The 20,910-nt window shown below is 46.8% G+C and overlaps 1 protein-coding gene across 2 annotated transcripts in view; it reads left to right on the plus strand.

Moving 5' to 3' along the window:
• Nucleotides 1-2,937: 2,937 nt before the first annotated feature.
• Nucleotides 2,938-20,910, plus strand: part of TNPO1 (transportin 1) — a 197,764-nt gene continuing 179,791 nt past the window's right edge. The window contains exon 1 of one of the 2 annotated variants that reach the window (XM_006124293.5): nucleotides 2,938-3,083. In XM_006124293.5, coding sequence (XP_006124355.1) covers nucleotides 3,075-3,083 — 9 coding nt within the window. In that variant the 5' untranslated portion in view covers nucleotides 2,938-3,074. Of the gene's footprint in view, nucleotides 3,084-3,152; nucleotides 3,172-20,910 lie in introns of those variants that run through there. The other variant, XM_025185277.3, reaches the window with a different exon arrangement.

Consider the following 20,910-nt stretch of genomic DNA (forward strand, 5'->3'; position numbering starts at 1 on the left):
GAGCAATGGCTGAGACAATGAGGGAGCTGTGATAGGAATGTATGTGGCTGCCTTTATTGGGCCAGGGGAAATAGGACTATATGTGCAGTGCACTGTCAGAGCACGGTGACTTAGGTGTGGGGACACTGTTGAAAGGAGTTCAAATCACTTTAAGAAACAGAAGCTTGTGGATGGAGGTGTTGCAATATTACCATCCCATGGCTACATCTAGATTGCATCCCTTTTTTGTAAAAGGGATGCAAATTAGACGTATCGCAATTGCTAATGAAGCGGGGATTTAAATCTCCTCCGCTTCATTAGCATAAAAATGGCTGCCGCTTACACTGTCTCCTTAAAAGCCTCCCTACAGCTACTCGGGAACAAATCCACACAGAAACACCTTCTGACCGCCGACCAGGATTGTTCTATCTGCTTCCCAAGATCCATAAAGCTGGACACCCCAGACGTCCCATCATCTCTGGTATCTGCACACTCGCTACTGGTTTATCCAGCTATGTAGACTCTCTTCTCAAACCCTACGCAACCAATACCCCCAGCTATCTCCGAGATACTACTGACTTCCTAAAGAAACTACAAAACATTGATAACCTCCCCAATAACACCATCCCTGCCACCTTGGATGTAGAAGCTCTATACACCAACATCCCACATGAAGACGGATTACAAGCAATTAGAAACACTATCCCAGAGGACACCACTGCCAATCTGATACCAGACCTATGTAACTTTGTTCTCACCCACAATTATTTCCAGTTTGAGAACAACTAATACCTCCAGATCAGCGGCACAGCCATGGGTACACACATGGCCCCACAGTATGCTAATATCATTATGGCTGACCTAGAACAACGTTTCCTCAACTCCCGTCCTCTTTTACCCCTTCTCTACAGGGGTAAGACTTAAACCTTCTCTACAGGTTTAAGACTGAAATACGCTTTCAGTCTTAACTCTTGGACACATGGCCAAGAAACACTGGAGACATTTCACAGAGATTTTAACAACCTACAACCCACCATCAATCTCAGCCTGGACCATTCTACACAAGAGATCCATTTCCTGGACACGACAGTACAAATTAGCAATGGAAAATTAGACACCACTCTCTACAGAAAACCCATTGACTCATACAGTTACTTACATGCCTCCAGTTCCCATCCAGAACACACAATACGATCCATCATCTACAGCCAAGCCCTTCGATACAACCGCATCTGCTCTAATCCCACTGACAGAGACCAGAAACTTCAGGATCTCTACCAAGCATTTATAAACCTCATCTACCCACCCGGAGAAATAAAAAAGCAAATTGAAAGAGCCAGACGAATACCTAGAACCCAACTACTTCAAGACAGACCAAAGAAAACCAACAATAGAACACCACTTGTCATCACCTACAGCCCCCAATTTAAACCTGTCCAACACATTATCAATAAACTACAGCCTATACTGGAACAGGATACTAAACTCCAAGAGGCTCTGGGAGACAGACCCATAGTCTCCTATAGACAATCACCTAACCTCAAGATGATTCTTACCAACAACCACAGGACATACCACACTAACATCAACCCTGGTACCTTCCCTTGCAACAAACCCCGTTGCCAGCTTTGTCCACATAGTCACTCTGCTGATACCATTATTGGACCCAACCAAGTTATAAGATCAAGAACACATATTCCTGCGCATCCAGAAATATAATTTATGCAATCATGTGCCAAAAGTGTCCGTCCGCTATGTACATTGGACAAACGTCTCAGACACTTCGCCCAAGGATCAATGCCCACAAAACAGATATCAGACAGGATCACAAAGAAAAAACAGTTTCTTGCCATTTCAACCAGAAAGGACATTGTCTCAACAACTTGATTACCTGCATCCTTCTTCAAAGACCTTTTAAGACTTCACTTCAAAGAGAATCCTCTGAACTGTCATTCATGCTTAAATTCGACACTTTACATGCAAATTTGAATAAAGACGCTAATTATCTTACCTATTACAAAGATAGCTTCCCCAATTATCACCTCTAATATCATTAGCTCACAGACATTTACCTCCCCCCCTTCCCTTTCCCCTCCATACCCCTTCTGTTCTGAAATTTGATTTGTCCTTTTTATATGTGTTAATTTTTTAATATTGTATCCTTTGGTATATATGGTTGTGACAATTTTCTTCCACTATTTGATCTGAGGAAGTGGATCTGGCCCACGAAAGCTCATCACCTAATAAACCATCTTGTTAGTCTTTAAAGTGCTACATAGTCCTGTTTTTGTTTCAGCTGCACCAGACTAACACAGCTACATTTCTACCACTATTCCACATGAAGCTGGGTCCTTAAGAAACAGACCATGTTATATTGCAAGACTCATAATAAAATCTCAAGAGGTGGAACCAATCCAGGAATGTGGGAACCTCTTAGAATGGTGTTTGGAAGAAAGGGAAGCTTTGTAAAAGAGGACTGTTTGCATGTGGGACTCAAGGGGCCTGGGCTGATATTGACTGGGAGATAGTGGACTTGGTGTATGGAGATGCTCAGTGAGGGGGGTACTTAGCAGGGAGGGAAGAGACTGGGAGTGGGCTGTGTTTGTGACTGTGTAGGGCCTGGCAGGCAGGGGAGTGTGTGCTTGTGACTGTGCTGTGGGTGGGAGACAAAGGAGCAGGCTGTGTGTGTTTATGACTGCAGGGCCTGGGAGCCAGGACTCGGTGTGTGCGCCGGGCCTGGGAGCCTATGGAGTGCCTACTGGTGTCTCTGAGGGAAGGAGGCAGAGGCTAGAGTTAGGGAATGGGGCTGGGGCGGGGCAGCCATTTCACTTTCATCTCCATCACACACCCAGGCCACATGGCGCCGCGGGAGCCGCCGTTGCCAGGGTTACAGGCCTGTAGAGCCCCAGCGTGCCGGGCCCCGCCCCCCAATCCCGCCCCCGGACCAATGGGACGGGCGGTGGCGGCGAATCCTGGTTCCCTTTGTTCAGCCATTTCAGGGGTTGGAGCCGCGTTGTCTTGCCGGGCGCCGAGACGCAGCGGCAGAGGACGGGCCGCTCCCGTCCCTCGCCACTCGCCTGCCGCCGGGCTCTGGGATGGTGTGGGTAGGTGTCTGAGCGCCGGGGGCGGGCGGGGCGAGGGGCGGCGGCAGTGCAGACACGCCCGCGATCCTGCCTCCTCGAGGCATCAGGGGTGAGTAGCTCTAGTGTCCGCAAGGCTGGGGCGGGGAGCCCCTACTCTGGGCTCAGGCACCGCGCTGGTTAACGGCACTGACGCGGTGTCTTTGCTCCAGGAGGCTGGGGGCCCTACAGGGCTGGGGCTGTGTGCTAAGAGCCTGCCATCGCGATGCTGCAGCCCAGGTTGATGTCATGCCCAGGCTACAAATGTAACCTGCAGAGTCAAGAAACGAAAGTTTCCTTTGTAGCGTAGACTTTGCCGTATTTTCTTTTGCCTTGCTCCCTTCATGGTGCCTGTCAGTGTCTCCCCTGCTATCTACATTTGGTTGTGTGGATATTTTGTTTTCCATGGGAGAAAAGCTAAAGGGGCAAGTATTAGGGATGTAGCTATATTAGTCTGTATCTGCAAAAACAATTAGGAGTCCTGTGGCACCTTAAAGACTGACGTTTATTAAGGTATAAGCTTTCGTGGGCACAAACATCTGACAAAGTGGGTCTTTGTCCACGAAAGCTTATGCTCCAATAAATCTGTTAGTCTATAAGGTGCCACAGGACTTCTTGTTGTTTATTCAGATTCAGAGTAACAGGGCTACCCCTCTGACACTTGTTTCAAAGGTGCCATAAGACTTAGTTGTTTTTTAACGGGCAGAAAAATCCATCACTGATTTAGGTATGTATTCAGCAGGCTTTGCTCATAGAACTTGTAAATCCTTTGCACTAATGGAATAGTGGAAATACAGAGGACTGGAAGGCTTTTTGGTTTGGTACTAAGTGGCTTGCTCCATTTGTAATCACTACTGCTTCTTGCTCTGAAGGTATTAATATCTCGAATTCACAATCTTTAGTTTCAGGAGTGGAATTGGGAAATTGCACACACAATGCTGTATATTTTTGTACATGAATAGACTATATTATCTAACCGTGCAGGTTGCAGTTTAAGGAATTTTCATTGCACATTCTTCCTTATAACTTTGCCTATTTAATTTTTTATCTAGTGCTTATCTTCATTGTGTTTGAGCACTTTACCAATATTACTCTGTGCTCAAGGATACACAGGCAGCCTGTGGCAGAACAGAATTAAACCCAAAGCCCTTGTCCACTCTTTTAACCACAGTTTAAAAAATTGGCAAAACATGTTCTATTGATGAAAACTCTTTCTGCATACCATATTAGAAATTGACAGCTATTTTTGAGTTATGCTTGGGAGCATGGTGGTGATGGGGAGTCATATGTTTTTACAATAAGAGCAAACTCCTTTTTGTAAGTATGTGTTGTTTATAAAATGGCTGGAAAGTGGACATCTTTTCCCCCAAATTAATCAGTAGACCAAACTCAAAAATATTTAAACACAAAGAGTAATTATTGGCATTATGAGCATGTGAAATTGATTAGAAATCAGTTATTTTCATCTTTTAGTTTAGAAGTTGTGGCTAGCATGAATATTGATTTAAGAATCAAATTCAACCATCACATATATGCAGAGTTCTTAACTTCCAACTCTAGTCTTGAACCTGGACTGCAGCTGGATTGTATTTGACATAGCCTGAGGGAAAGTGACTTTATGGTATCTTGGCTTGAGGGGAGTGAGCTGAATGTGTTTATTTTCCTGCTTCTCAGTTGGGAGGCCCCATCTATGAGGGTTTTTTTCCCCCTGCAACTCAATTGGTGGCCAGGTGAGTGAGTGTGGCACCCGACTGATATTTTGGTGTCCCCCTACCCAAAAAGGTTCTCCACCCCTTTAATGTAGTCAGTTGCTGTGTCTCTTTGTGGAGGGAGCTGTCCAGCAGCCCTGAATAACTTGAGTACCATGTAATTTGGGGATGCTTCCACCTTTCCTATATCTCTGTCTTCCCAATCATGCCCCTGGTGTACCCTAATGCTAGGGCTACAAGGAGAGGTAACATAAACTACATTATACCGTTTCTGCACCACTGAGGAATCCTTCCAGAGCTAGTGTACAGCAACTGCAGTGGAGGCCAAAATCCAGGCCACTCTGTCTGCATTGAGCTTTTACTCTAAAATCCCCCATAGGTGCAACTTCACTAATGTAGTCTTGATGTTGAGGAGCTACACAACAGAAAGGTAAAAATGTTAGCAGCTGATGTGCACTAACTTTATCATCAGTATAGCTTTTCCAGTGGTAGCGCAACAGTGAGAGATTGAGAATATAGCTATTTAATTAAAGCTTGGTGAAGACAAGGCCCAGGAGCCCAATTCATGCATCTGAAAGAAACATTTTGCTATAACTCTGTCTTGTCACTCTGCCCCCAGATAGTGATTATGTATTAAATTAATCCACTCTTGCAGATTGTCTGGGCAGGTAAAAATTAAAATACATCTAAAAACAGTATAATACTTCGCCCACTGATTACTCGTCTCACTGTGGAAAATTTTGAGTATTGTGCATGAAATATTTTATTGACTCATTTATCCTCACAGACAAGTAGAAAATGGCATATTTTAATGAGGCAGAGAAGTAAATTAGTACAGAACACTATCAGCATTTTTTTCCTAAACCAGACTCAGTGTCAGTGTTGCCTATAATTTAATGTATTGTTGAAATAAATTTATAACCTACTATAGATTGGATGTTTCTGAAGCTGAGAGACTGAGGCTACGTCTAGACTGCATCCCTCTGTCAACACAGGGATGCAAATCAAGCACGCCCAAATTGCTAATGAAGCGGGGATGTAAATATCCCATGCTTCATTAGCATAAACATGGCTGCTGCTTTTTTTCAAAACAGCTTTTTAAAAATAAAATGGCAGTCTAGATGCGGATCTGTTGAAAAATAAACCCTTTTTCGAAAGATCCCTTATCCTTCAAAAATGAGGTTTACAGGATCTTTCGAAAAAGGGTTTATTTTTCAACAGAGCCACGTCTAGACTGCCTTTTTTTTTTCTTTCGAAAAAGCTCCGTTTTGAAAAAAAGCGGTGGCCATGTTTATGCTAATGAAGTATGGGATATTTAAATCCTCACTTCATTAGCAATTTCGACATGCCTAATCTACATCTCTGTCAACAGAGAGGTATAGTCTAGACACCACCTGAGTCTAGATTTTGTACTTGTAAAATCTGACACATGGCATATGATTTAAAACCTTTATATAAAAGTGCATTATGTTGGAGTATATTATGGAAGCATAGGGTGCATCTGCACTGCAAGGTTTAACTCAAAATAAATTACCAAATTGAGCTATGTCAATTGCATATCTTATTTTGAAATAGCTTACAGGCAGTCCCCGACTTACGCAGATCCGACTTATGTCAGATCCGCACTTACGAACAGGGCTTTTCTCGCCCCGGAGCTCGCGGGCGGCGGGTCACCACCGGTGTCCTCCAGGGTGAGAAAAGCTTCTCCCGGTCTCCCTGGTCTGCTGGGGGGGTCCAGCAAAGCCGCTGGACCCCCCCCAGCAGACCAGGGACACCCGAGCAAAGCCGCCCAGGCAGCGGGACCCCCGCCGCCTGGGCGGCTTTGCTCCTGTCCCCCTGCTCTGCTGGGGGAGTCCAAAGCCGCTGGACCCCCCCAGCAGACCAGAGACACCCGAGCAAAGCCGCCTTCAAAGTAGGAATAAGAGATCCTCCAGAAAAGGGCTTTATTCAGGAGGATCGCGCCAGTCTAGACACTTTTTTCCGGCTTTTCCCCAAGCCGGAAAAAAAGCGGCGGCCATGTTTATTTAAATCCCCCGCGATTTCCCTATTCTAAAGTTGGAAATTAACATGCCTCTTCCGGAGAAGGGGCCAATGTAGACGTAGCCGTTGTGTGAATGCAGTGATGGAAGAAGGTTTTCTTTCTCTGTAGGATGACTACCTCATCTAGTGATGGTAGTTAGGTCAACAGAAACATTATTCTCTCCATCTACTGTAGTTTCTACACTGCAGAGTTAGGTTGGATTTTTTCATGCTTCTGAGCACCAAAGATGTATTGAACAGGACTTATTTAGGTGTAAGAGTGGCTTATATCCATTTAGCTTAAGTCAAATCCTTACTCACTAAAGCAGGGGTGGGCAAGAGGCTGCCAGTAGGCTGAATCTGGCCCGCCAAGTCACCGGATCTGGCCAGTGATTGCCTCGCTGGGACCCTTAAGCACAGCGGCAACCACTTTAAATGTAGTTGCTCTATTCTGGGAGTGAGGAGGGAGGCTATATACTCTGTCCAGCCCCTCAGCAAAATCTCTCAGCTCCCATTAGCCAGTTTCCAACCAAGAGCAGCTGAGAGATTTTGCTGACGGCAGGGGCAGCCAATGAAGCCTCCTCCGTCTCTCCCCCTCCCCTTTACCCTACCTGGAACAGAGCCACATGGAGCAGCTTATGACTGTAGCCTTCAAGTTCCTGCAGGGTTGCTTACTGGAAGCTATCTAGGTAAGCGCCTCCCAGCCAGAGCCTGCCTCTGGCACCCCCACCCTCTCTCTCTCTTCCCAACTACCTCCCCTAGGCCACCACCCAAATCCTCTGTATGCCTTTCCCCCAGGTCACAACCCCCTCCCAGAACCTGAACCCTCTCCTACATCTTTTCCCCAGGCCAAAATCCTCTCTGGCACCCATACTCCCTCCTTGACCCTACACCCCATTTCCCTGCTCTAAGACATCACCCAAACCCCCTTCACCCAGGTCACAACTCCCTCCCAGATCCTACACCCTTTCCTAGAGCTCCTCTCCCAGGTCAGAATCTCTCCTGCACCCATACTCCCTCCTGGACTCTGCACCAGATCACAACCCGCTCCTTCACCAAAACTCCCTCTCAGATGCCACACCCCCTCTTACACCCTATTCTCCTACCCCACACTCCCTTCTGCACCCAACCTCTGTCCCAGATTCCACACCTCAGTAGAAATGTGGCACTTGACCATTAGCCAAAATCTTGGAGTGGCCCCCCCATTAAAAATTATTGCCCACCCCTGCACTAAAGCTAAATGAGTATAAACTCTTAAACTGAAATGACTGTCTACACAGGTCTTTGCACCCATTTAACCAAGTTGATTTTTAAATAGATTTAAGTTAAACCAATGCAACTTGCTGGTGTAGACAAGCTGTAAAGTGCATGAGAGGAAACCAGGAGTGACTCCAGTGAATTTCACTGGGTTACAGAATAGGTATGTGAACGTGTAGCTGTTTACACGATTAACTGCTGTAGCTCTTCATTGAAAGAGCTTGGGAATTGGCGGGTAGACACATTGGCTTAGTCCCAGCTCATGCTGGGTCTGGCAGTTAGTCCCACTGTGGCTCTGCATTTAAAGTCTTTGGAAGCTGGTGGGCAGGCATGCTGACCCAGTCCCAGCTCATGCCAGGTCCTGGCAGCTACCCCTGCTTCAGCTCTGCATTTATAGTCTTTTGGGAGCCAGCCAGCATGCCTGCTCACTGACTTTACGGAGTGTTAAAGTTGATTTTGGTACTCCTGCTCATCAAGAGGAGCAGTGGTAAATTTGACCTTGCAGAGTAGGGATGTAAAAATGCCTGAAAAATAGTAAACATGTAAGCAATTAAGTTTAAATTGGTTACATGGTTAAACAAGCTTCATAGACTGCCAGCCTCATGAGCTCTTGGTGCTGCCAGCCTCAGGGACTTCTGGGCTTGCAGGCTGTCATACCCACCGGCTTCACTGGATCCTGGCCTCGTGAGCTCCTGGTGTTGCTGGCCTCATGGGCTGCTGGCCACACTAGCTTTGTGGGCTGCTAGCGCTGTGAGCTCCCAGCTTTGTGGGCTGCCAGCCTTGCTGGCCCCACCCAGAGCTTAACTATTACCTGGAACCGATAAGCAGGGCATGACAATTAAGGCAATCTGCTCACCTGTAGCAAGTAGATTTTAGCTCTGCGCATGGTCAGCGTGCGGTTCTGCACAGCTGGCGAGCAGGGCTCACTGCCGCTTGGTGAGCCCTGCCGATAAGCATTAACTTATCGGTTACCAGGTTAACCAGTTAAACTCTTAACACCTCTATTGCATAGTCGACTTTAGGGTAGTACAATTGCAGTGCTATGAAAGTTGACATTCTTGGACTCCACGAGATGTTCCACAGTGCCCTAAAGTGACTGCTCTAGCCAGCGCTTTCAACTCTGCTGCTCTCCAGGTGCTCAGGAAAAGACTCAGGAAAATCTGAATTCCATTTTCCGTTTAACCAGCATGGTGAGTAGAGCAGACAGCACACCTGACCACAAATGCCCAGGTTCACAAACTAGCTACAGAATGAAGTGTGCAGGAAATCCTGGACCTGAATGCTGTGTGGGGATTTGTTCAGTCAAAACTACGAAACAGCAGAAGAAGCACTGATATCTATGACAAGATCGCACTGGGCATGGTGGAAAAAGGATATGCCAGGGATACTCAGCAATGCTATGGGAAAATAAAGGAACTCAGGCAAGGATACCAGAAGACAATGGATGCAAATGGACAATCTGGGTCAGCACCGCAAACATGCCACTTCTATGGACAGGTATATAGGATTCTAGGGGAAGACCCAGCCAATGTCCCAGTCCTGTCTGTGGATTGCTTCCAAGAGATTCTTCAGGCAGCTTCAGACAACAGTGGGAAGGACTTTGTGGATGAAGAAATGGAGGAGGAGGAGGAGGAGAACGGTCATCAGGTGAGCGGAGCATCCAGTCTCACCAACAGCCAGGACCTTTTTATAACTTTGGAGACAATTCCCTCCTCCCACGACGTGTCGCTGCTGGCCTCTGATCGTGGGGAGGGCACTACTGGTGAGTTCACATTTTTAATCATGCTACAAGTGGGTTAAGGAAATTGGGTGTGATCTGTGGTGGCCACTCTTCCTATATAGAGGGAACTCCCAGAACAGTTTGTTAATGTGTCTGGATTCAGAGCGGGAATCATCCCTGCACATGTCCATAAAGTTCATAGAAGAATTGTTTCACTCTTTTCTCAAGGTTTCTGGAGAGGTCTGTCTTATTCTGTCCCCCATGGTAGGACACCTTTCCACACCAAGCCAGCAGTAAGTGATCTGGCATCATTGCAGCTCACAGTCCAGGTTTCTGGCCACATTCAGTCAATATCCATTATCGTTCTGTGTGATTTGGAGAAGACTGATATTGCACCTGACAACCTGGATGAAGCAGGCGAAGCTATTAACTGATACCACTGAGGCAGTACACCTCCATTTGCTCATCCCCAACAAAGCATGATTTGCTGACTGCGTGAGCCCCTGCCCAGCCACTGCACTTGAACCCCCGCCACACCCACTGGCAGACTCCTGTGGGAAGGAAAGTTGCATTCTCCCAGTAAATGGTGGGTACTGAACACACAGCCATCATGTGATCCGCTGCCCTGCTGCCACATCTGGCCCCTCTCTCCACAGCAGGGTCCTGTGGGAAGGAAAAGTTGCACTCTCCTTGCAAATGGGGGGGGGGCGAACGCATGGTGACCACATGAGCCCCTGCTGTATCTGGCACTTCTCCCCTGGTACAGTACCTCAGAACCGTGGCCTCCCTTTGTAAACAAAGATGATTGCCTGGCTGTGGTAGCTGCCATTTGCAGCCACCCTGCTGTACATACTTTCAAAGTGGAAGCAAAAGAGCGAACCCCAATCTGGTCCTTATCATACCTGCCACTATATTAAATCCAGCTGCTGCTCCCTTAAGATGAGCATGATATACCTGCTGCCTATTGAGTGCTTAAAAACATAACTTAGGCATTATACATAACACATGCCTATTGTGTCGGACAGATATTCTTTCATCATAAGAGATTAGCTTCTGTGCTCTACAATGTACATTATCTAAAGTCTGCTCTTCACTTTTTCTGTGTTCTTCCATGTATCTACTCTAAAAGTCTGCCCTTCATGTCTTTAGTTACAGTGCGTGCAACAGTGATTCTGTTGTTCACTCCTCCAGCTGTTCAGCTATCACAGATCAGATGGTGGAAAAAAATGTATTTAGGATGACATATTCAATGAGAAAATGGAATCTGCCTGCATGGACAGGGCGCAATTAAGTGTGTAGAAGAGAATGATGCTGCAGGAGATGCAAATGGAGCATGAGGAGAGGCGAATGTGCAGTAATGTGAAGCCAAGACTCAGGAGGAGATCTTGAGCTTTTGGGGCAGCAAACAGAGTTGCTAACATTCCTGGAGAGGCACAAGAGATGCATATGGAGCACAGAGCCCTCCTTCACACAGTGCTGACCAGCCTGCCCACCTCACTAATTTCCATAGTCTCCCCTCACAGGCAACCTAGAATGAGGGCGGGGGCGGAGGAGAGTCAAGGGCGGGCTTCCATTCAACTCTTAGTGGTGTCTCCAGGAACAGAAGGCTGCTGTTCTCACATCTGATTCCAAAATCTGATGGAGTGGGTTTTACCCACAAAAGCTTATGCTCAAATAAATCTATTAGTCTTTAAGGTGCCTCAGGAGTCCACATTGTTTTGCAGATACAGGCTAACACGGCTACCCCTCGGAGACTAATTCCCACACCTGTGATGCCCTTGTGGTTTTATGTACTCTTTGGCAAGGTGGTCAGGTGCCAAAATAGGGATATGCATTCCATCTATCACCCCACTGCAGTTAGCATACCCCTTCACTATGTCCTGCACATTTCCTATAGTTACTAGCCTTCATAGTAGACAGGTTTGATTGCCTTCGCTTCTTGGCTCACAGCAGCCACCACTGTAGATTTACTCACTCCAAATCGATTCCCAAGTGACTGGTAGTTGTCTGGTGTTGCAAGCTTCCATAGGGCTATTGCCACTTGCTTCTCCACTGTCAGAGTGGGTCTCATTCTGGTTTTGCTCCACTTCAGGGCAGGAGAAAGCATTTTGCAAAGTTCCATGAAAGTGGCTTTACACACATAGACCACTGGTGGTCACCCCACAGTTGTGTAACTATGCAGTCTCACCAGTCTGTGCTTGTTTCACAGCACCAAAACTGGTGTTCCATTTTGTCAAATTGAATTGACTAGCTACCAGCATCTTCCAATTGCTCCACTCAAGACTTATACATGTCTGTGTTCATGCCCTCCTCACATTCTTCCTTGCTACTGTGGCTCCTGGCTAGGCTCTGGACCAAGGGTGGGCAGTAATTTTTGAAGGCGGGCCACTTCACAAATTTCTGAAGTGCTTACAAGCTGCCTGGAAGGGGTGGGGCCTCAGGTGGAAGGGCTATTCCATTGTAACATGGTTATCCTTCCTTCCAGGCACTGCATGAGAGACAGGTTACAGAAAGGGTAAGTAACAGCAGCAGAACCATTTGTGTACAAGGGAGTGAAGACTTCAGGAAGATGCATTTCCTGCTTGTGGTGGGGAGGGGTCAAGTTGGAGAGGAGCATGCATTCATTGGGTCAGGGGCATGACTGGGTAGACATGCCTAAGCAGGGCTGGTGGACCCAGCTCTTTCTCTCTCTCTGTGTGTGTGTGTGTGTGTGTGTGTGTGTGTGTGTGTGTGTGTGTGTGTGTGTGTGTGTGTGTGTGTGTGTGTGTGTGTGTGTGAGAGCGCAGTTGGTTCAATATGCAGATTGTAGAATGTGATATGTCTTAATGTCTAAATGACTACTGTCTACTAACTCCTACTAACAACACGTCTTTTTCTGTTTAAAAAACCCCCTAGGAAATTCAATGGAAAAAAGCTACGTTATCAGAAAGTCAGAGTTGCTGGGTAATATGTTGTCCCCTTGCAGAATGCTGAGTTGAGGAAAACTAGGAACTATACAGCTAAGGTAGCCCTGGCATCCTTAACTCTTCCCTGTCTCATCAATGTCCCAGCTAACCATTAACACACATACCTTTATCCCACAGTTGCTGAAATGTACAGGCTCTTCACATCCTTTTATGACCTATTCACTCTCATGTATCTGATTCTATATAATATTATCAAAGGACAAAAATGGAGGGGGGAGAAAACATGTTGCACACCATCTTCCTTCTGCCAGCAGTGCCTGAATATCTGTAGAGCACATATTCATACTGGCTATTAGCACTATAAGATTTGGAAGTGTTCGTATCCTGGCATACACTCTCATGCTTTGCCAACTACCCAGAAAAAATACCAAATGTACAGGTTAAGAACCATTTTACAGTCTTTTATAGATCCCTTGTCCTGAAGGTATGTCTACATTTGAGTTGGGAGGTGTGATTCCCAGCTTGTGTAGATGGATCTGTTTAGCTTGACTTGAACTAGCATGATAAAAATAGCTACACAGAGTAGCATGGGCAGCAGCTCAAGCTAGGGATGTTAAATTTAGTTTAATCAACTAATTGACTAGTTGATGGAATTTCTATTGACTAGTTGATTAGTTGATAAGCTGGGGAGCCACAGCGGGGTTAGATCCCAGCCCCTGCTGCAGCCCAGCCAATAGGCTCTTAATACATTGAAAAGGCTGGTGCGCAGCGTGGGGGATCCGGCATGAGCCGGGAATCAGCTGTCTTGCTCATGCTGGGCCCCCCTCTCCCCCCCCCCCCCCCCGCTGCACTTCTGCTTTTATAATATATGAAGAAACAGCAGGCTCTTAATACATTTAAAAAGCAGAGGCACAACATCCTGGGCCTGGCATGAGCCGGGAATCAGCTGATTCCTGGCTTGCACCTGGTCCCCGCTATCCCGCTGCCTCCCTTGTCCCCCGAAGAGACGGTGCTTGGGGTAACCAGCTTTTAGGCCAGCTCCCCCCAGCACCAGCTCCTGCTTCCGACTAGTCAAGGGACTTGTCGACTGTGTGATCAGCTTATGCTTATCGGATAGTTGACTAGTCAACTAGTTGCTTACATCCCTATCTCAGGCTAGCTATCCAATTACATATACAAGGATTCCAGGCAAGTTTGTACTCAGGTAGCATGCTTGAGCTGCTGCCCATGCTACCCTGGCTGAGCTGCTAGTTTTAGTGTGTTAGTGGTACTAGCTCTGCTCAAGCTATGTCTACATGAGCTGGTAATCACACCTCCCAGCTCAAATGTAGATATACCATTACTCACAGGATACCATCTCAACCTATATTTTCACTTAACTATTATTAAAGCATTAGAATCTTCTTTTACTCTTCCTCACTGCTGACAGTATGCTTCATAATAAAAGACCTATCTCTTGACAAAACTTAAACAGTTTTTTATAGAAATGTTGTGTACTGCATCCTGTAGGGATACATGCACTGCTTCTCTTTCCTCACCCAGGAGAGGATGCAAAACATAGATCCTCATATCACAATCACAGCTTTATCTCACATGTTAAGTAACCCACAGATCTTGGAAACACATTGCTGCTATGCAGAGCTAACTACTGCCTCCACCATTCAATTCAGCTCTGCCTCATTCTAACAACAACTAGCCCATTAGCCCGTCATAAGACGGGATTTTCAGGTCTCTCCTTCATGTCGGTCTTCTCTCCTGAGCCTCCAGTCTCTCGCTCCATGTGTGTTTTTTCTCTCTCTCTCCTCCTCCTCCTGCCTCCCCTTCCCTCCCTCTCTGTATATTTCTTTCTCTTCTCCTCCCCCTCCTGCCTCTCCCTCGGGGACCGCGGAGTCCAAACGGTCACTTGCACCACTTGCTCCCATGCGGTGGCCTGGCTGAGCGTGTACGTCAGCGCCCCAGCCCCCTTCGCCTCCCACCGTGGTACTCGGCTGACTTCTGCATCACTCAGCCAGGTCACTGCGGGGGAGCAAACAGAGCAAGTGGCCGTTTGGGCTCCCCCGCGGCAGCCCAGCTGAGTGGCACAGAAATCAGCTGAACGCCACGGCGGGAGGAGAAGGGGGGTGGGTCGGGGCAGTGACGTACAGGACCAGGCCCCGCCCCCTGGCCAAATATGTCACCACCCAGCCTCCTTTCCCCTTCCCCATGCTGTGCTGCATGGGGACCGTGGCGCCCAAATGGCTACTTGCGCCGCTTGCTCCCCCACGGCAGCCTGGCTGAGCGGTGCAGAAGTCAGCTGAGCACCACAGCGGGAGGAGAAGGATTTGACTCAGGCAACAGCACCGCCCAGAGGAAACAGCCAGGGAGGCAACAGCACCGCCCAGAGGGAACAGCCAGGGAGACAACAGCACCGCCCAGAGGGAACAGCCAGCAGAGTCACAGACATTGGGTTACTATATATATATATATATATATATATATATATATATATATATATACATCAGTGGTCCCCAACACGGCGCCATGGTGCCCGGGAGGGCATTTGTGTGCGCCTGCCAAGTGCTCGGGGCTAGCCGGCCCCGGGCACGCAGCGATTTGGCTGCCCGTGCCTCCGGTGTGCAGCGCATGGGGAGCACCGGTCCTGGGTGCACAGCAAATTGGCCGCACAGCAATAGGGGGTGCCGGCTCTGGGCGCGCGGCTCCAGAGGGTGCTGGCCCCAGGCTTGCGGCGAATGGGCGGCCCCGCCCGTGGCCACACAGCACATGGGGTTGCTGGCCCCAGGCACGTGGCTCATGGAGGTGTGGTTTATGCGCGGCCCCGTCCCCGGGCGCACGAGTGTCCCCGCCCTCTGGCGCCCAGCCGGCGAACGGCCCCGCCCCCTGACGCCCGGCAGCTCCAAATGGTTGGGGACCACTGATCTATATGGATAGTCTACCAGGAGCATAGACAAACAAATGCTTAAACTGCTCCCACATTTGTAATTATAACTGGGGAATCATTGCTAACAGAGCCCCACAGGGCTTATTTAACATTTTTATCAATACCTGGAAGAGAACATATTTCAGCTTGTTACTGATAACTAGCCAATTAGCCCACCATAAGATGGAATTTTCAGATCTCTCCTCCAAGTCGGTCTTCTCTCCTGAACCTCTAGTCTCTCGCTCCATCTCATAGACTTTAAGGTCAGAAGGGACCATTATGATCATCTAGTCTGACCCCCTGCACAGTGCAGGCCACAGAATCTCACCCACCCCTCCTAGAATAATCCTCTCACCTATATCTCAGATATTGAAGCCTTCAAATACTTTGAAGACCCCAAGATGCAGAGAATCCTCCAGCTGTGATCTGTACCCCATGCTACAGAGGAAGGCAAAAAACCTCCAGGGCCTCTGCCAATCTACCCTGGAGGAAAATTCCTTCCTGATTCCAAATATGGCGATCAGCTAAACCCTGAGCATGTGGGCAAGACTCACCAGCCAGACACCCAGAAAGTTCTCTATAGTAACTCCTATCATCCCTCCGTTGACCTATTTACCACTGATAATGAATGGTCAATTAGTTACCAAGATCATGTTATCTCATCAAACCATCCCCTTCATAAACCCATCTAATCTTGAAACCAGATAGATCTTTTGCCCCCACTACTTCCCTTGGAAGGCCATTCCAGAACCTCACTCCTCTAGTGGTTAGAAACCTTCGTCTAATCTCAAGTCTAAACTTCCTACTAGCCAACTTATATCCATTTGTTCTTGTGTCCACATTGGTATTAAGCTTAAATAATTCCTCTCCCTCCCTGGTATTTATCCCTCTAATATATTTAAAGAGTGCAATCATGTCCCCCCTCAGCCTTCTTTTGGTTAAAGTAAACAAGCCAAGCTCCTTGAGTCTCCTTTCATAAGACAGGTTTTCCATTCCTCGGATCATCCCAGTGGCCCTTCTTTATACCTGTTCCAGTTTGAATTCATCCTTCTTAAACATGGGAGACCAGAACTGCACACAGGATTCCAAATGGGGTCTCACCAATGCCTTGTATAATGGCACTAACACCTCCTTATCCCTACTGGAAATACCTCACCTAATACATCCCAAGACCGTATTAGCCTTTTTCACAGCCATGTCACAATGGCGGCTCATAGTCATTCTATAGTCAACCAGGACTCCAAGGTCTTTCTCCCCCGTTACTTCCAACTGATGTGTCCCCAGCTTATAAATAAAATTCTTGTTATTAATCCCTAAATGCATAACCTTACATTTTTCACTATTAAATTTCATCCTATTGCTATCACTCCAATTTACAAGATCATCCAGATCTTCCTGTATGATATCCCGATCCTTTTCTGAATTGGCAATAGCTCCCAACTTTGTGTCATCCGCAAATTTTATCAGGACACTTCCACTTTTGGTGCCAAGGTCAGCGATAAAAAGATTAAATAAAATTGGCCCCAAAACTGATCCCTGAGGAACTCCGCTAGTAACCTTCCTCCAACCTGACAGTTCACCTTTCAATATGACCCGCTGTAGTCTCCCCTTTAACCAGTTGCTTATCCACCTCTCAACTTTCATATTAATCCCTATCTTTTCCAATTTAACCAATAATTCCCCAGGTGGTACTGTATCAAATGCCTTACTAAAGTCGAGGTAGATTAGATCCACTGCATTTCCTTTATCTAAAAAATTTGTTACTTTCTCAAAAAAGGAGATCAGGTTGGTTTGGCACGATCTATCTTTTGTAAAACCATGTTGTAATTTGTCCCAATTGCCATTAGCCTCAATGTCTCTAACTACTTTCTCCTTCAAATTTTTTTCCAGAATCTTACATACTACAGATGACAAACTAACAGGCCTATAGTTACCCGGGTCGCTTTTTTTCCCTTTCTTAAAAATAGGAACTATATTAGCAATTCTCCAGTCAAATGGTACAACCCCTGAGTTTAGAGATTTATTAAAAATTTTTGCTAATGGACTTGCAAGTTCATGTGCCAGTTCCTTTAATATTCTTGGATGAAGATTATCTGGGCCCCCGATTTACTCCCATTAAGCTGTTCAAGTTTGGCTTTTACCTCGGATATGGCAATATCTACCTCCATATCTTTAGTCCCATTTGTTATGTTACCATTATCCCTAAGCTCTTCATTAGCCTCATTAAAGACTGAAGCAAAGTATTTATTTAAATATTGGGCCATTCCTAGATTATCCTTAACCTCTACTCCATCCTTAGTAATTAGTGGTCCTACTTCTTTTTTTGTTTGTTTTTTTCCTATTTATATGGCTATAAAACCTTTTACTATTGGTTTTAATTCCCTTTGCAAGGTCCAACTCTACCTGACTTTTAGCCTCTCTCACGTTGTCCCTACATGCTCTAACCTCAATAATGTAGCTTTCTTTACTGATCCCTCCCATTTTCCACTCCTTATATGCTTTCTGCTTTTTCTTAATCACCTCTCTGAGATGCTTGGTCTAACACACCTGCCTATAATTTTTTTCCCTTTTCTTGGAATACAGGCTTCTGACAGTTTCTGCAACTTTAACTTAAAATAATTCCAAGCCTCCTCCACTTCAAGATCCATAATTTCTTTAGTCCGATCAACTTCCCTAACTAATTTCCTTCATTTATTAAAGTTAGCCCTTTTGAAATCTCTCTCTCTCTCTCTCTCTCTCTCTTAGTTCTCTTCCACCTTCTGCCTCTCTCTCCGTCTCTCTCTTTCTCTTCTCCCCTTCCTGCCTCTTGCTCTCTCCTCTGTCTCCATTGGGGATGCACACTCATCCAGGTCCCGCCCCATGGCCATGTATGTCACCAACCCGCCCCCCTTCGCCTCCTGCTGTGGCTCTTGGCTGACTTCTGCGCCGCTCAGCCGGGCCGCTGCGTGGGAGCAAGCAGCGCAAACGGCCTCTCTCTCTCTCCAACTGCCTCACCCTCTCTCTCTCTCTCTCAGCTCTCGTCTGCCTCCTGCCTCTCTCTCCCCTTCTCTCTTTCTCTTCTCCCCCTGTGTTTCTCTTCTCCTCCTGCTGTGTCTCTCTTACTCTCTCTCTCTCTCGCTGTCCTCCACTTCCTCCGTTCTCCTCTCTGTCTCTTTTGCATCCGCTCTACTTTCCTCCTTTTGAATCCGGCGCCCTTTCCTGATGTCAGAGATGCACGCTCGTCAAGGCCCCGCCCCCTGGCTGTTCCCTCTGGGCAGCGCTGTTGGCTCCTGCCGTGGCGCTTGGCTGACGTCTGCGCTGCTCAGCCGGGCCACCATGTGGGAGTAAGCAGTGTAAGTGGCCGTTTGGGGTTCGCGCTCCCCATGCAGCACCCATGGAGTGCGGACCCCAAATGGCCGCTTGCGCTGCTTGCTCCTGGACGGTGGCCCGGCTGAGCAGTGCAGAAGTCAGCCAAGCACCATGGCGGGAGGCAACAGCGCCGCCCGGAGGGAACAGCCAGCATTTCAGCATTACAGAGTCACAGATATTGGGCTGCTATATATATATATATATAATGTGATACCTTCTGTAATAAAATCCTTGTAATTTATGTAATGTTCACAATTCTGCATTGAAATCATGCATATTGGATCCTTAAGGTACATATGCAGCTCTTCCCTTTGCTCACACTGGTGGATACAAAAGATGGATTTTTCTTATATAATAATCACAGTTCTGTGTCACAGTTCAAAGCAGAGGTGACGTGGGGTGGGGCATGTGGGGTCATGTGTCCTCCCAATTCTGTCCTATTTCTAGCTGCTAGAGAGTTTGCAAGGTGGAATCAGTGCAGTCCAGGAGTCTGAGCAGAACGGGCTAAGTCCTGGCGCTTTCCATAGAGGGACCAACCAGCTGGGCAGCACATTGGGGCGAGGCAGGGCTGTTAGAGCAGGAAATGGTAGCAGGCATAGCAGGGCTGTTCCTAATGTATTGCAGCAGGGAGCTGGGGGGAACCAGCAGATCCATTCCCAATTTCTCTGAAACAACCACCATCCCCAGAGCCCAGCCAGAGGTGGCTCAGCTGAGGAGGGCACCTTCTGTTGGAGGAACGGGTGCTGCATGTGGCTTCTACCTCAGGTATAAAACCTAGGGTGGAACAGCCCCACACTCACTGGAGTCAGGGCCTGGGCCTATTGGGGTAGCAGAGGGGCAAAAAGGGCTTTAACTTCTGCCCGGGACTGTGCTTGGGAGTCAGTTTGTTTGGGTCAGGAACAAGCTGGAATTTGCTTCTCAATTACTACACTTATCTGAGAGGTGGAGAGGCTGCCCATCTGGCACTGCATGTGGCTCCACATGCTTTAGGCATACGTAGAGCTTGCCTTCTCCTGGGCAACACCCTATGTAGAAGGATCTCAAGTTTTCCTAGGTGCTAAGGGCAGCAGGGAAGGAAAGCTGCAGATGTGCCTAGTGTTCCTACCAGGAACTAGTTCTCCACACTGCTGAGAGCAGGATGTGACCCGTTGGGTTGTGAGGCAAAGTGGAGAGGGGACTTATGAGACGGAGAACTGGGGGGAGGAGGTAGCAAGGAGGGGAGCATGCAAGGGGCCAATGTGTGGGCAGCTAAGGTTGGTCAGGTGGCCTCCACTATAAACTGTTACAAATTGTCTGCTTCATACAGACATTGAAATAGGCCTTGCTGTTACCTATTAAACATTTAATATGTAAATAGTGAAAACAATTATATTAAATTGTCATTTCTGTTTACAAACATTTATCCATTCAGTGAGCTCTGTTTATTTTGGGGGCAGGGAAACCATTATTATTTAAAATCCTCTGCATATTCAGTTTGTGTTTCATTATTTATTACTTTTTTGTGGCATTCTTCTCACTTATGGAATTTGGACTAAACTAATTCATAACTGAACCAAATAAATGCACAATAGAATTTTTATAGTGAACAATATAAACAAAAACCTATATTAAAATATTTAAGAGTCTAACAGAAAATATTTGGAACTCACAGTTCAAAGTAGGGATGACAATTTTTTACAAATGATTGTCACTATTTGACAATCTGATTCATTTTGTACGACATATATTCATATGTGATTAAACATTATCTTTAAACTAAAATAACTGCTAACTGGATGAATGGGTAGCACTAGGAAGGTTTGTTCATTTTAGTTGAAGCTGCATCAGCTCCCAGTTTGTATATTGAATGTTTGCATTAGTGTAGAAACAATGATTTAGTTGTGTTGATGCAATCTCCTAATACATAATAAAGTTCTGGTCCAGGACTAAGGCTCTT

Source organism: Pelodiscus sinensis, chromosome 6, assembly GCF_052426305.1.
Source record: "Pelodiscus sinensis isolate ZL-2025 chromosome 6, ASM5242630v1, whole genome shotgun sequence".
In the NCBI taxonomy this organism is placed as follows: domain Eukaryota; kingdom Metazoa; phylum Chordata; order Testudines; family Trionychidae; genus Pelodiscus; species Pelodiscus sinensis.